The 15,890-nt window shown below is 40.4% G+C and overlaps 1 protein-coding gene across 1 annotated transcript; it reads left to right on the forward strand.

Annotated features, from left to right (window-relative positions):
- Positions 1–3,118: 3,118 nt before the first annotated feature.
- On the forward strand, positions 3,119–10,463 carry il12b2 (interleukin 12B 2). Its single transcript, XM_029638531.2, has 8 exons — positions 3,119–3,399; positions 7,083–7,164; positions 7,381–7,617; positions 7,775–7,877; positions 8,220–8,410; positions 8,759–8,907; positions 9,022–9,132; positions 10,249–10,463. Exons 2-8 carry the CDS (start codon positions 7,083–7,085, stop codon positions 10,378–10,380), a joined length of 1,005 nt encoding a protein of 334 aa, XP_029494391.1. The 5' UTR covers positions 3,119–3,399; the 3' UTR covers positions 10,381–10,463.
- The last annotated feature ends 5,427 nt before the right edge of the window (positions 10,464–15,890 follow it).

Here is a 15,890-nt window from a genome sequence, read left to right on the forward strand (position 1 = left end):
ATCGTTTTGGACTGGTAAGTTCTTATCATGCTAATGCCCTTGTTTGAAATTAATAATATAAAATATTATTTATAATTTTTTTAAAATTTAGATGCAATATATAAACATGTAATGTCATGAAATGTGAGATGCATGTGTCTGCCGCCCCACCCCAACCCACATGAAATAGCCTATTTGAGGCTGTTGAGGAGAGGGCAGGACCACATCAATGGCCAAAGTGAAATGGAGACAGTAGATACAGCTGGTCTGTTGTAATATAATAAAGACAGTAGATCTAGCTGGAATGTCATAATATAATAAAGACAGTAGATCTAGCTGAAATGTCATAATATAATAGAGACAGTAGATCTAGCTGAAATGTCACAATATAAAAGAGACAGTAGATCTAGCAGGTAATAATAATATAATAATATATTCAACCTTCAACTCTCTCTATATATCTGTTTATTATACCTGTTGATACAGGGCTCATATGTGAAACTATTCTAACTGAACATTTTCTTTCACAGTGACACTGACTCCGAATGGGAGTCTTATCCGGTGTCCTATGTGAATTTAAGTATGCTCTCTCTAATTCTCTCTTTCTCTCTCTCGGAGGACCTGAGCCCTAGGACCATGTGTCAGGACTACCTGGCATAATGACTCCTTGCTGTCCCCAGTCCACCTGGTCTTGCCGCTGTTCCAGTTCTGTTCTGTTCTGCCTTCGTGTCACGTTCTGACCTTTATTTCCTTTGTTTTGTCATTGTTTAGTATGGTCAGGGCGTGAGTTGGGTGGGCAGTCTATGTTTGTTTTTCTATGTTTTGGGGTATTTCTATGTTTCGGCCTAGTATGGTTCTCAATCAGAGGCAGGTGTCATTAGTTGTCTCTGATTGAGAATCATACTTAGGTAGCCTGGGTTTCACTGTGTGTTTGTGGGTGATTTGTTCCTGTCTCCGTCTTTGCACCAGATAGGACTGTTTAGGTTTTCCATGTTTATTGTTTTGTAGTGTTCATGTGTACATTTACGTATTAAAAGAAGAAGAGGAGGAAATCCCTGACACTTTGGCTATGGAACCCTAAACTGTTCATTTTTACTCTTGAGGTGCTGTCCTGTTGCACCCTCTACAACCACTGTGATCTCCACCTGGTACAGCCAGAAGAAGACTGGCCACGCCTCATAGCCTGGTTCCTCTCTAGGTTTCTTCCTAGGTTTTTGCCTTTCTGGGGAGTTTTTCCTAGCCACCGTGCTTCTACACCTGCATTGCTTGCTGTTTGGGGTTTTAGGGTGGGGCTATATAAATAGATTTGATTTGATAGAGGACTGAGGGTCTTCCAAATATTGAAAGTGTGTAAATAGTTACCCATTTTGTAAATGTATATATATATTTTTTTTCATATATTTTAAAACCAATAATACTTTTTTTTTCTTTTCCTTTTCTTTTTTTCCCCTCAATTCTTTTTTTGGGGGGGGTGTCAGAATACCATTTTGGTATTTTGTATATAGTTATTTGTTTCAAAATGTATACCTTCACCAATTTGGCCACTTGGGTACATTTGGGCTACTTGTGTGGGACACCTGGGTGACTTCATGATAAATGTCATGTAAGCACACTCATTTTGGAAGTTATCATTCTGAAACTCTGCACAAGTACTGTTGCCCTCTTATATTTTTCACAAATTGTCCCCATCATCCTATCTGAATGTTTGTTTTATCTTGTTCATTTTAAAGATGATAATACAAAAATACAAAAATAAACATGTTTTTTTTATTGTTTCATCTAAACCAGATCTATTGTGTGTTATTCTCCTACATTCAATTCACATTTACACAAACTTCAGAGTATTTTCTTTCAAATGGTACCAAGAATATGCATATCCTTGGTTCTATGCCTGAGCTACAGGCTGTTAGATTTGGGTATGTCTTCAGGCGGAAATTGCACCAAGTAGGGGAGGGGGAGGGGGGGGGGGGGGGAGCTGCAAGAGGTTTTAACTTGATGCACCACTTATGAAGTGATTTGTTTCACAATCAGATGAAAACATGACCGGTTGTGTTTATGCCGCATTAAAAAGCATTTTTACATGTCTTCACTATAAAACCCGTTAAGAAAATGTGGAGGTCCTGTGAAAAATACTATGCAAATCAAATGCCCATCCAACTGATTAAGTTTGGCGCAGGCCTTGTGTGCACACCGTGCCCCAAACCGGAGGGTTTTCCTCTAAAAATATTTGATTGACGAGAATCAATACAACACCCTCACACGTCACAACTTTAAAGATCTAATCTCAGATGGAACTGTGGTGAAAGTGCACACACACACACACACACACACACACACACACACACACACACACACACACACACACACACACACACACACACACACACACACACACACACACACACACACACACACACACACACACACACACACACACACACACACACACACACACTATGAATGTATAAAAATATAATGTCGTAGTGAGGCGTGTGGAGTTCTCTCTGAACAAAAGACCCATAGACATTGAACATGTGAATTATGATTTAATGTGTGTGTGTGTGTGTGTACGTGTGTGTGTGTGCATATGTGTGTGTGTGTGTTTGGGGTCAGTAGTTAGTTCTCTAGTTCCACCCATCTAAAATAAACCTCATAAGGCTGAGACAGAAACTGTACTGTGAGAGATAAAAGATAAAAAGCCTCATGTGGACATGTTTCCTCAAAAACTAGTTTGACTTGCAAATTAATCTATGTATGACACAAGTGTTGAATGCTAAAGAAGAGAAAATGAAAGAAGGTCAGGTGAAATATATATAGAAAATATTTAATGAAAAATTAAATAATATATGTAAATATTATCTGATGTGAATATGAATATTGTACCTGCTGTATCCCTGACCAAAAAAGGAACAAAATAAATGAAATATTGGTAATAAAAAAGAAAGCAAGGAGAGATGACATTGCTGTATGATAGAGGGGAGTATGGGGTGGGTGTAGGGAGTGCCCCGAACTGGAGGGTTTTCTTCTGAAAATATTTTGTTGACGACCATCGCTACAACTCCCTCACACGTCACACCATTAAAGATCCTAATCTCAGATGGAACTGTGGTGCATGTGTACGTACACACAAACCAACACATACCCACACACACATGCACACACAGTTCTACTAGTACTAATAGTTTACTTATGAATTGCACCCAACTTCATCCTCCCCCAAATCCCCACCCACCCTCTAATCTTCCAAAAGTCCGTGGCAAAGATGTGTGGGCAGAGGCTGAATAGCACACAGTAGCCAAACATATAAAACAGAAGGACTTTCAGAAAATTAGAGAAACTCAAGTTGACTCTTTGTTTCAAGCTTGACCTAGCAGACTGCCAACAATTTATCAACGTGACCAGCGCAACTTCAGCATAACGGTAAGCGCAAGACCTGAGCAAACTTATGGGCTGTGAACCAATTCAATGGGAAATGTATTAATTAGAACTGAAAACATAGGTTATTACATTTCAGTAAATATTTTTTTTGCATTCAATGAATAGCTAATTTTCTGTGTTCATGTAGGCTCATCAAAGGCTATGGCAGGATGTACTGTAGTTTGCATTTAACTTTTAATTGAAATTCTATATTCTGTGTTTAATTAGGCTTAATTCCCCTTTAGGAAAAAAGCAGTTACAAACTTTTGGCATGGTGCAAACCTTCAGTAGGCTAAATCCTACCCAACGATTATATCACCACGTGATATATTTTATACACTGAGTATACAAACATTGGGAACACCTGCTCTGTCCATGATATAGACTAACCAGGTGAATGCAGGTGAAAGCTAAGATTCCTTATTGATGTCACTTGTTAAATTCACTTCAATCAGTGAACATGAAGGGGAGGAGACATGGATTGTGTATGTGTGCTATTCAGAGGGTGAATGGGCAACACAAAAATGTAAGTGCCTTTGAACGGGGTATGGTAGTAGGTGCCAGGCGTACTGGTTTGTGTCAAAAACTGCAACGCTGCTGGGTTTTTCATGCTGAACAGTTTCCCATGTGTATCAATAATGGTCCACCACCCAGAGGACATCCAGCCAACTTGACACGACATTGGGAAGCATTGGAGTCAACATGGGCCAGCATCCCTGTGGAACGCTTTTGACACCTTGTAGAGCCCATGCCCCGACGAATTGAGGATGTTTTCAATACGGATGAATTGAGGATGTTTTCAATATTAATATTGAAACATCCTCAATTCGTCTGGGCATGGACTCTACAAGGTGTCTAAAGCGTTCCACAGGGAAGGTGTTTCTAATATTTGGTATATTCAGTGTATGTTTGTATGATGATCTATTATATTTGAGAGCATATCCAAGGTTCCTAATTCAAGCTTTATATCAGAGTTTGCCTGCTCTACCTCTTTCTGGAGTCTGGGTGTGTAATGTTTTTCAGCGAATGGCTACAGTCAGGTCCACAATTAAAGATGAACAAAAAAGACTGCATAAAATAAGTAATACAAATACTGAGCTATAGATGACATGAAAATAGTGCTCTTTGGCCATGCACACCAGCGGTGGATTTGGAGTCGAAAAATGGAAGCATATGCAGAAAAGTACCTCATACCAACTGTAAAATAAGCTGGTGGATCTTTGATGTTAAGGTGCTATTTTACTTCCACATATTAGGGTCAACGGCATCATGAACTTTACCAACTTTACCATCTGGTTGCCAAGTGGATTTTCCAGCAAGAAAATAACCCCAGGCTATAATCACAATCCGCAAAGAAATGGTTAATTGACCACAAAATCAACTTTTTGTAATGGCCATCTCAGTCTCTGGACTTGAACATCATTGATAACCTATGGTTTGAAAGTAGAAGGGGGCAGTCCATAAGAGCAGACACATTATATCAAGGATCTGGAAAGTTTCTGTATGGAGGAATTGTCTAAGATCCCTTCCAATGAATTATATATTTTTTACCTTAATTTAACTAAGCAAGTCAGTTAATGGGGCTAGGCATCCCGCTACCGGGACAACTTCCGGTGAAACTGGAGGGCGCGCAATTCAAATAAATAATCATAAAAATGATGGATATTAAACATTTAGGTACACACAAGTGTCTTATATCGGTTGAAAGCTTAAATTCTTGTTAATCTAACTACACTGTCCGATTTACAGTATCTATTACAGCGAAAACATGCCATGCGATTGTTTGAGGACATCACCCCACGTCAAAATATTTTCTCCACCGGCAAATTCACAAATAGCGATTAAATATTCACTTACCTTTTGAAAATCTTCCTCTGATTTGTCATCCAAAGGGTCCCAGCTATAACATGTAGTGTCGTTTTGTTAAATAAAATCCTTTTTATATCCCAAAAAGTCTGTTTAGTTGGCGCCATCGATTTGAGTAATCCACTCATTCAACTTGCAGAGAAAGGAATCCAAAAATCTACCCCTATAAACTTTGTTTCAACAAGTCAAAATATGTTTCTATTTACTCCTCAGATACGCTAACATGTAGTCAAACTATAATTTCTTACAGAAAGAAGTATGTTCAATAGGAAACCGATTTTAGCAGGTCCTGTCTTCAAGGCACGCGCAAACACAAATTTCCAAGACTGCGTCCTACTAAAACTGCTGACACCTTGTGGAAGCCATAGGAATGGCATCCACGGAGCTAATTTTCAGTATGCCCTTATACTTGCCATTGTAAGAGGATGGTCTCTCTCAAAAAAAATTCAGGTTGGATTTTATCCTACCATATCTATTGTGTAATATTCTCCTACAATATTTTAACATTTCTGCAAACTTCAAAGTGTTTTCTTTCCAATGGTACCAATTATATGCTTTACTTTGGGCATGTCATTCAGACAGGAAGTGGAGAAAAAAGGGGTCTTAGCCCTAAGAAGTTTTAAGAACAAATTCTTATTTTCGATGACAGCCTAGGAACAGTGGGTTAACTGCCTTGTTCAGGGGCAGAACATCTGATTTTTACCTTGTCAGCTCTGGGATTCAATCTTGCAACCTTTCGGTTACAAGTCCAACACTCTAACCACTAGGACACCTGCCGCCTCAATGTGTTCTCCAAGCTCATAAAACATTTTAGAAAAAGGCTCAGTGTCTTTATCCTCACAAGGGGAGTGGGCTAGAGAATTGAATACAGCGATGCCAATAATTTTGACTCCTATCTTTTTTAGATATTTTTTATTAAACAAAATGTATTTCTTTGAGCAATTGTATTAGTATAATAATATAATTTACAATTTTTTTTAGCATACAATATAGCTCAGTATTTGTATTATTTATTTCATAAAATCATTTTTGCTCATCTTTATACAGTCTCAGCTCATCATCCATAATTATGGACCTGGCTAAACATTATCCAATCTATATTATCTCACAGGGTTAATATAGATATGCCTATGTTTTATTTTACAGTCCTGCGTAGTCAGTCCTGTTTGTTAGCTATTATTTACTTAAGAATTATAATGCTGTAACAATAAAGTTTCTTGTACTTCCTTCCAATAATTAATCACATTGAGTAACTGGTATAAATAATGCCATATGTAGGCCAAGTGGAGCAAATTGCTTTAATGAATTCCCCAAAAAACAAGTTCGGATTAGGTACTGGCTAGTTTGTCATATAATTATGATTAGAATAGGATAAATCCAGGTAACTCCAGGTAAAGGCTTCCCATAGGCACAGATCTATAGTCTGTTTACTCTCCAGAAGTCCTAACCCTAACCCATTAGGGTAAAACAGTAAACTGATCTGTGGTCTGCTTACTCTCCAGAAGTCCTAACCTTATCCATTAGGGTGAAACAGTAAACTGCTCTGTAGTCTGCTTACTCTCCAGAAGTCCTAACCCTAACCATTAGGGTGAAACAGTAAACTGATCTGTGGTCTGCTTACTCTCCAGTAGTCCTAACCATAACCATTAGGGTGAAACAGTTAACTGATCTGTGGTCTGCTTACTCTCCAGATGTCCTAACCCTAACCATTAGGGTGAAACAGTAAACTGATGTTAGATTAGTATCTCTACGGTCATCTTCACCCTACTCCTGTATACGGTGTGACTTTCTCTCCCCCCTGTACTTTCTTTCCTCTCCAGATGACTGTCGTACCATGGCTCATCATGCTCCTCTGTGTTATTCTACCGAGAGTGAATGGTCTCACCTCCTTCCATGAACTCTGTGAGTGTGTGTTTGTATGTGTGTGTTTCTCTCTTTATCTCTGAGCTGTGTGTGTTCCTGATTGTAAGTATCAATGGTTTCTGCCTGTATCTCTTTATGTATACTGTACTCTCAGTGTTTTATTGTGGATCTAATTGAAGCCATTGTGGATCTAATTGAAGTGTGTGTGTGTGTGTGTGCGTGCGTGCGTGTGTGTGTGTGCGTGCGCCCCTGTAGACATAGTTGATAAGGGGGACAATTTGGTGACTCTGACATGTCCCACGGCATTCTCTGGAGCTATGACGTGGAAGTACGAGGGAGAGACTGAGGATTTAGACAAAGCTCAGGTCCAAGGCCGTAACCTGATACTGAATGAGGTGGACTGGTATGGAGAATACAGCTGCTGGGATGGAGACAAGAAACTAGGATCCATCTATCTACTGGAGGAGCTGAAGGACCCAGAGGAACAGGACGGTGTGTGTGTTTGTGACAGAGAGAGAGTTTATTGCCCACATGTCTCTACCACATGTCTGGTTGTTCATGTTTGTATGTGTATGTGTGTGTGTGTGTGTGTCTATGTGTGTGTGTGTGTGTGTATGTATGTGTGTGTATGCTCTGCCTCTCTCTGTAGATTATTTAATCAGCTGTCGGGCCAAGTCTTATGGCTGCACCTTTAACTGTAGCTGGACCCACAGTGAATTCACAGCTGTCCGTCTTGGGCTGGGCCATGACTGGTAAGTAACACATACACACACGCACACACACACACATACACATACAAACGTAGCCTTTTTCATCGTTTTTATTCAGACACAGACAGACATTCTTATTTAATCTGATGTGCACTGTACAGATGTAGGATATTAATTTGAGCACTCTTTTGTTGCTGAGAATTTCAAACTTAAAGTCTATTAGTTTTAACAAGGCTTCTAAAAGTTAGTAATTTCCACTTTGAAATTAAAATGTCCATTAATTAGAATCCACATAAAAATTCACATTTCCTGTCGCTGCAGGATTATTTTCCTGCTGTAGCAAACTCCCTCAAATTAAAACTCTACCTCTGTATGTGTCTCCAGTACTGACAGCCAGGAATCTTGCACCTGGGTGTACCCAACGACCAGCCTCCAAGATGGAGGGTTGGAGTTTGAACTGACACATTCGCTTTCACCCTACACTGAGGAGGCCGCTCCCCTAGTGGTCACTGTTGAGGCCATCGCCAGGCAGGAGTACCTCAGGAAGACTAAGAGGTTCTACCTACACGACATTGGTGAGTGTATCCACCTACGTAACAGGTGGTATTAAAACCAAGTACTTCCATGGTACTTGAGAGTAAGGAAAGGCTTAAAACACAATTCATTTCCGTTTGTTTGCAAATCTCATGTGTGTAAGAATGTTATGTGTGATTACCCAAACCAAAAACAAGTATCACAGGTCTATGTAACAACGTTGAATTCACAAGGAAGCTAACGGAAGCAAATGGACCGGAAATCTACGTGAATTTGTCCTATATGCTTGTTTTCGTTTTTCCAATGTAAAATGTTTCGCTTCGGGGCAACCTTTTTGCTGCATTGTGCACTAATAAATATACCCCTGCCTATTATATACATGTCCACAGTCCAGCCAGACAGTCCTGCAGGGATGAAGTGCCAGGTGATGGATCAGAGATTGAAGGTGAAAGTAGAACCGCCAGCCACCTGGAACTGTCCGCCCAGCTACTTCCCTCTGGAGCACCAGATAGGATACATTTTTAAAGACAACGGAAAGGTACAACACACACACACACACACACACACACATGCAAGCTTATGCACACATTGACACACACTGGAATTTTGGAATGAAACCATAACTCTCTCTCCTTTGCCTTACTCTCTCTAGGAGGAGCACTCTATGAATCCTCTCATACCGAGAGGGGTCAGTAAGCTGAGGGCCCGCTCCAGAGACCCCCTGGTCCCTTCCCCCTGGAGCCAGTGGACCCCCTGGAAAAATGTAACCAACTAAGATATAATAATAATAGAATAATATATGACATTTAGCAGATGCTTTTTACAGTATCACTTCATTTCTACTATCGCCCTCCAACGTAAGCTACCATTATTTCTTCAGGCACTGGTTATCATAGACTAGTGCCTTCTAACAAATATGTAAATCTTCAAAATGGTAACTATTGACATATTTATTGAATTATATACTTATCTATTTCATAATAACTATCTGAAGAAAGCTACAAAAGGGTTAACAACAACCTCTATCCTGAGCACCATTGCAACCCTGGTTTACAGTGTACAAGTGTGTGATGTGATATCTGTCCCTTTATCAATGTATCTTTGTGGTGGTTTTTCTGTGTAGGCTGATGGTTTGGCTCTGTCTCTTTGTACGTCACAACTATTGCTATTAAAAGAGCTGTGAGTTTCCTGCCTCATACTTCTGTTTCCTTGTTTGTATACTGTATACTATGTATATATATGTGTTGGGAGGTGTACATACAGTATATGTGTTTTTGTTGATGTTTGGTATTATTGTAACATATTAAAGGTGAACTTGATGATTGTATAGTAATTAAGAAATGGAAGAAAGCAAAAATACTCTATATAATTTAACCACAAAACATTTTACACTAGTCTCATGGATAAGCCTGCTACATAGACACTGATGTAGCATCTGAGTCATTTCTGGGCTAATGTGTTGTGTACTGTGGCTCATTGTGAAGGGCAGCCTATTCACACTTATTCCATCACATCCTGTTAGACCAAGAAACACACACACACACACACACACACAGTGAGGTGCTAGGCTAGTGGCCAGAGTAATAGAAGGATGGATTGGTATAAAACACAAGTCGATGTTTTTGATACCTTTCCATTCATTCCATTCCAGCCATTACATTGAGCCCATCCTGCTATATTCTTCTCCCACCCACCATCCTCCTCTGCCGCACGCACAAAACATTCGCACAGACAAACACACACACATCAGATGAAATATTTCCTACAAGTTTTGTAGAGTAAGTGATCTTTGTTGTGTTTCTTGAATGAGGTGCCCAAACAAAATAACCATCTGGTTGGCTTATGGATAGGAAACACTCTACCATTTACCTTATTACAGGTGGTTACGGGAGGCAAAAAGGAGGAGAAATGCAAAGAGAAACGCAGAGGAAAAGAAAGCATCTGCTGCAAGACTGGAGAAAAGAAGAGGACCAAGACTAAATCGAGATCTGCATTCACTGCTAATGAATAACGGACATCGTGCGTCTCTATTGTCGTATCACTATGTGTTTCTGGGATCTAGACAGTTAAATATGTCAATAAAATGTAATATTCAACATGTTCCTAAAAAGTAGTGATGATTATGGACTTTCTACATCCATGTAGTTTGTCTATAGAGTGGATGGTCCTCATGCAGACATGGTTTTACTCCTGCAAATTTCAGATGAAAATGCTAATCTGATGAATGTGACCAGAAATTATTTTTTATCTACTGTGTAAATTAGATCAGAACATCAATGTATCAACACATACAGGTTGTTAAAGGGGCAATCTGTAGTTCAAACCAAAACAAAATGGACACCTGCCACTGTCTTGGTGTACAGGCTGAGTGATGGGGCTGGAGAAATGTAACCACTCCAAAATTCAGAAACAGAGCTGTCTATAGCTGACAATCTATGTAGTTTTAACTATGTTTCGAGGCTAAACCGTGTTTGCTTACAATTACACTTGCTTACAAACAATAGAGTAAGACAAGCTTATTATATTTGGGGGCACCATTTAATTTTTTATTTACAGAGAGCTTGGGGCACACTCCAACACTCAGACATAATTTACAAACAAAGCATTTGTGTTTAGTGAGTCCACCAGATAGGAGGCAGTAGGGATGACCAGGGATTTTCTCTTGATACCTGCCTGAATTGGACCATTGTCCTGTCCTGCTAAGCATTCAAAATGTAATGAGTACTTTAGGGTGTCAGGGAGTAAAAAGTACATTATTTTCTTTAGGAATGTAGTGAAGTAAAAGTAAAAGTTGTCAAGAATATAAATAGAAAACGAAAGTACAGACACCCCAGAAAAACGACATAAGTAATACTTTAAAGTAATTTTATATAGGTACTTTACACCATTGCAAGCTATCACACACACACACACGCACACGCACGCACGCACGCACGCACGCACACACACACACACACACACACACACACACACACACACACACACACACACACACACACACAGCCAATGCATGTTATTGAGACATTCAACCACTGTACACTTCCTGTTTCACACTGTGTATTTCTCGACATAGCTCATTCTAATATTTCTACTAATTATACACACCACATATTTATTTATGTACTGGAATCTTGATATAGCTCACTCTAATATATCTAATGCTGTTCATACCATTCTTCGTTTAATATCTTGTGAAAATTATTCTGGTGTACATATGGATAGAATGCATTTGGATTACTGTTACAGAGATATTTGGGTTGTTAATTAGATTAATTCTGATGTTTCTTGATTGGTTTCTTGATTAATTTATTTGGTATTATTTGTAAACTTGATTGACATTTTACTGCATTGTTAGGAGCTAGTAACATAAGCACTTCACTGCACCCGCTATAATATCTGCTAAACTGTGTATGCGACCAATAAACTTTGATTTGACACACACTGGCACTTGCGTAGCCACACTCACCCATTCCCTTTCACCCTACACTGAGGAGACTGCTCCCCTAGTGGTCACTACTGAGGCCATCACCAGGCAGGAGTACCCCAGGAAGACCAAGAGATTCTGAGCAGGAACCCCCTTCATAACAGGTGGCATTAAAACCATGTACTTCAATGGTATTTCATTCCAGACTAAGGAGAAGCTTAAAACGATTTATTTCCGCTTTGTTTGCAAATTTCATATGTGTAAGCATTTTCATGTGTGATTACACAAACCACAAACAAGTATCACAGTTGTAACTACAGGTCAATGTAACAATGTTATATTCACTAAGAACTTAATGGAAGCAAACGGGCCTGTCACGTTGTCACGTTCTGACCTTAGTTCTTTTGTTTTGTCTTTTGTTTTAGTATGGTCAGGGCGTGAGTTGGGTGGGTTGTCTATGTTAGTTTGTCTATGTTTTTCTATTTCTGTGTTTGGCCTGGTATGGTTCTCAATCAGAGGCAGCTGTCAATCGTTGTCCCTGATTGAGAACCATATGTAGGTATGTTTTCCATTGTGTTTTGTGGGTGGTTGTTTCCTGTTTAGTGTTTTGCTGCACCTGGGTCCTCCTCTCCTTCCCCAGACGACAAGCGTTACAGAACCACCCACCAAGAAAGGACCAAGCAGCGTGGTAATGGGCAGCAGCAGCAGCGGCCGGAAGCGCATGACTCCTGGACATGGGAGGAGATTCTGGACGGCAAGTGACCATGGGCACATGCTGGAGAATATCACCGCCCCAAGGCTGAGCTGGAGGCAGCGAAAGCTGAGAGGCGGTGGTATGAGGAGGCAGCGCGGCGGCGCGGTTGGAAGCCTGAGAGGCAGCCCCAAAGATTTCTTGGGGGGGCACATGGGGAGTGTGGCTAAGTCAGGTAGGAGACCTGAGCCAACTCCCTGTGCTTACCGGAGAGCGAGAGGGACCGGGCAGGCACCGTGTTATGCCGTGATGCGCACGTTGTCCCCGGTGCGTGTGCATAGCCCGGTGCGGTACATTGCAGCGCCTCGTAATGGCCGGGCTAGAGTGGGCATCGAGCCAGGTGCCATGAAGCCGGCTCAGCGCATCTGGTCTCCAGTGCGTCTCCTCGGGCCGGTGTACATGGCACCAGCCTTACGCAGGGTGTCCCTGGTTCGCCAGCACAGCCCAGTGCGGGCTATTCCACCTCGCCACACTGGCCTGGCTACGGGGAGCATTCAACCAGGTAAGGTTGGGCAGGCTCGGTGCTCAAGAGCTTCAGTGCGCCTTCACGGTCCGGTCTATCCGGTGACACCTCCACGCACCAGCCCTCCGGGGGCAGCCACCTGCACCAGGCTGTCACTCCGTCTTCTCCCTACAGGTGCTCCCACCTGTCCAGCACTACTGCAGAACTGTTCGTTTGTCGGTTTGTTGTTTTTGTTCCAGTATTCATCTTTATTAAAATCATTATGAATACGTACCACGCTGCTCTTTGGTCCTCTTCTCCTTCTTCCACCAACGGCCGTTACACTTCCGACTTCAACTGTATCCTCCAAACACTGACTTCTCGGGCATTATCCCTTAAATATACTTACCTTTTTCACAATAACTATCTGAAAAAACTTACAAAAAGGGCATTATCACTTTTATACAATGGTTTACCAACATATTTAAATAAATGGCTATGTGTTTTTCGCCTCTCACTTCTGTTTCCTTGTTTGTATACTGTATATATACAGTGGGGTCTGAAATGATAAACACCTTTGATAAAGAAGAGCAATAATGACTGTATAAAATAAATAATTCAACTAGAAAAGTACATTTCCTGAAGAAAATGGTGTCTCTAGGTATGTTCATTTATGCAAATGTTTATAATTAAAGTCCATTTCTATAATTAAAGTTGTTCAAAGTTTTAAGAATGTGAAGTTAGGATAGACTGAACATCTAAAAGTTGTTTTGGTGTCTTTAGCTTGACTGGTTCTAGAGTTACTGTAGGTGAGGGATTTTATGTTAAATTATGCATATATATACAGTGGCAAGAAAAAGTATGTGAACCCTTTGGAAATACCTGGATTTCTGCATAAATTGGTCATAAAATTTGATCTGAACTTCATCTAGGTCACAACAATAGACAAACACAGTCTAATAACACAACCAATTATATGTTTTTATTGTCTTTATTGAACACACCGTGTAAATATTCACAGTGCAGGGTGGGAAAAGTATGTGAACCCTTGGATTTTAATAACTGTTTGACCCTCCTTTGGCAGCAATAACCTCAACCAAACGTTTTCTGTAGTTGCGGATCAGACCTGCACAATGGTCAAGAGGAATTTTGGACCATTCCTCTTTACAAAACTGTTTCAGTTCAGCAATATCCTTGGGATGTCTGGTGTGAACTGCTCTCTTGAGGTCATGCCACAGCATCTCAATCGGGTTGAGGTCAGGACTCTGACTGGGCCACTTCAGAAGTCGTATTTTCTTCTGTTGAAGCCATTCTGTTGTTGATTTACTCCTGTGTTTTGAGTCGTTGTCCTCTTGCATCACCCAACTTCTGTTGAGCTTCAATTGGCGGATAGATAGCCTAACATTCTCCTGCAAAATGTCTTGATAAACTTGGGAAATCATTTTTCCGTCGATGATGGCAATCTGTCCAGGCCCTGAGGCGGCAAAGCAGGCCCAAACTATGATGCTTTATAGTTGGGATGAGGTTTTGATATTGGTGTGCTGTGCCTTTTTTTCTCCACACATAGTGTTGTGTGTTCCTTCCAACCAACTCAACTGTAATTTCATCTGTCCACATAATATTTTGCCAGTGGCACTGTGGAACATCCAGGTGCACTTTTGTGGCCTCTTCCATGGTGGCCTCTTCCACAGTGGCCTCTTCCATGGTGTCCTCCCATGAACACCATTATTGTTTAGTGTTTTACGTATCATAGTCTCGTCAACAGAGATGTTAGCATGTTCCAAAGATTTCTATATGTCTTTAGCTGACACTCTAGGATTCTTCTTAACCTCATTGAGCATTCTGTGCTGTGCTCTTGCAGTCATCTTTGCAGGACGGCCACTCCTACGGAGAGTAGCAATAGTGCTGAACTGAGATCTGACATCTCTTTTGTTCGAGGTATGGTTCACATCAGGCAATGCTTCTTGTGAACAGCAAACTCAAATGTTGTGTGTTTTTTATTGGGCAAGGCAGCTCTTACCAACATATCCAATCTCGTCTCATTAATTGGACTCCAGGCTAGCTGACTCCTGACTCCAATTAGCTTTTTGAGAAGTCATTAGCAGGGTTCACATACTTTTTCCAACCTACACTGTGTTTAACACATGTTATCAAGATACTGACTGCTAGCACTTGGTGGTCTATAGCAGCTTCCCACCAGAATGGGCTTTTGGTGAGGCAGATGAACCTGTAGCTATAATACTTCAACAGCGCCAAGTCTAGGTCCAAAAGAATTCTTAACAGCTTTTAGCCCCAAGTCAGAAAACCCCTGAACAGCTAATCAAATGGCTACCCTGACTGTTTCCATTCCCCCCGACGCCCATTTTTACGCTGCAGCTACTCTCTGTTCATTATCCGTGCATAGTCACTTTACCTCTACCTACATGTACATATTACCTTGACTAACCGGTGCCGCCGCGCATTGACTGTGTATAGCCTCACTACTGTTATTTTATTTTTACACCTTAATTATGTGTTATTTTTGTATTCTTCTTATTTCTTTTATTTTTTGCATTTATGTTTTACTTCAGTTTATTTTAGTAAATCATTTCTTAAGACTTTTTTTCTTAAAACTGCATTGTTGGTTAAGTGCTTTTAAGTAAGCATTTTCAAGGTCTACCTGTTGTATTTGGGGCATGTGACAAATAACATTTGATTTGAGTATTTAACATGAGATCCACTCTAAGCTTTACAGGAATGTGGTTCTGAATATGAACTGTAACACCTCCACCTTTGGCATTTCTGTTTTTTCTGTAGATGTTATAACCATGTATTAAGGGTTTTATTTAAGTGAGTTTGAGATGGTCAGAATATGAATGTCATCTGTTACTAGCAAATGATTGATTTTATGAATACTTTTTGGTC

This window comes from Oncorhynchus nerka, linkage group LG27 (assembly GCF_034236695.1).
Source record: "Oncorhynchus nerka isolate Pitt River linkage group LG27, Oner_Uvic_2.0, whole genome shotgun sequence".
NCBI lineage: Eukaryota > Metazoa > Chordata > Actinopteri > Salmoniformes > Salmonidae > Oncorhynchus > Oncorhynchus nerka.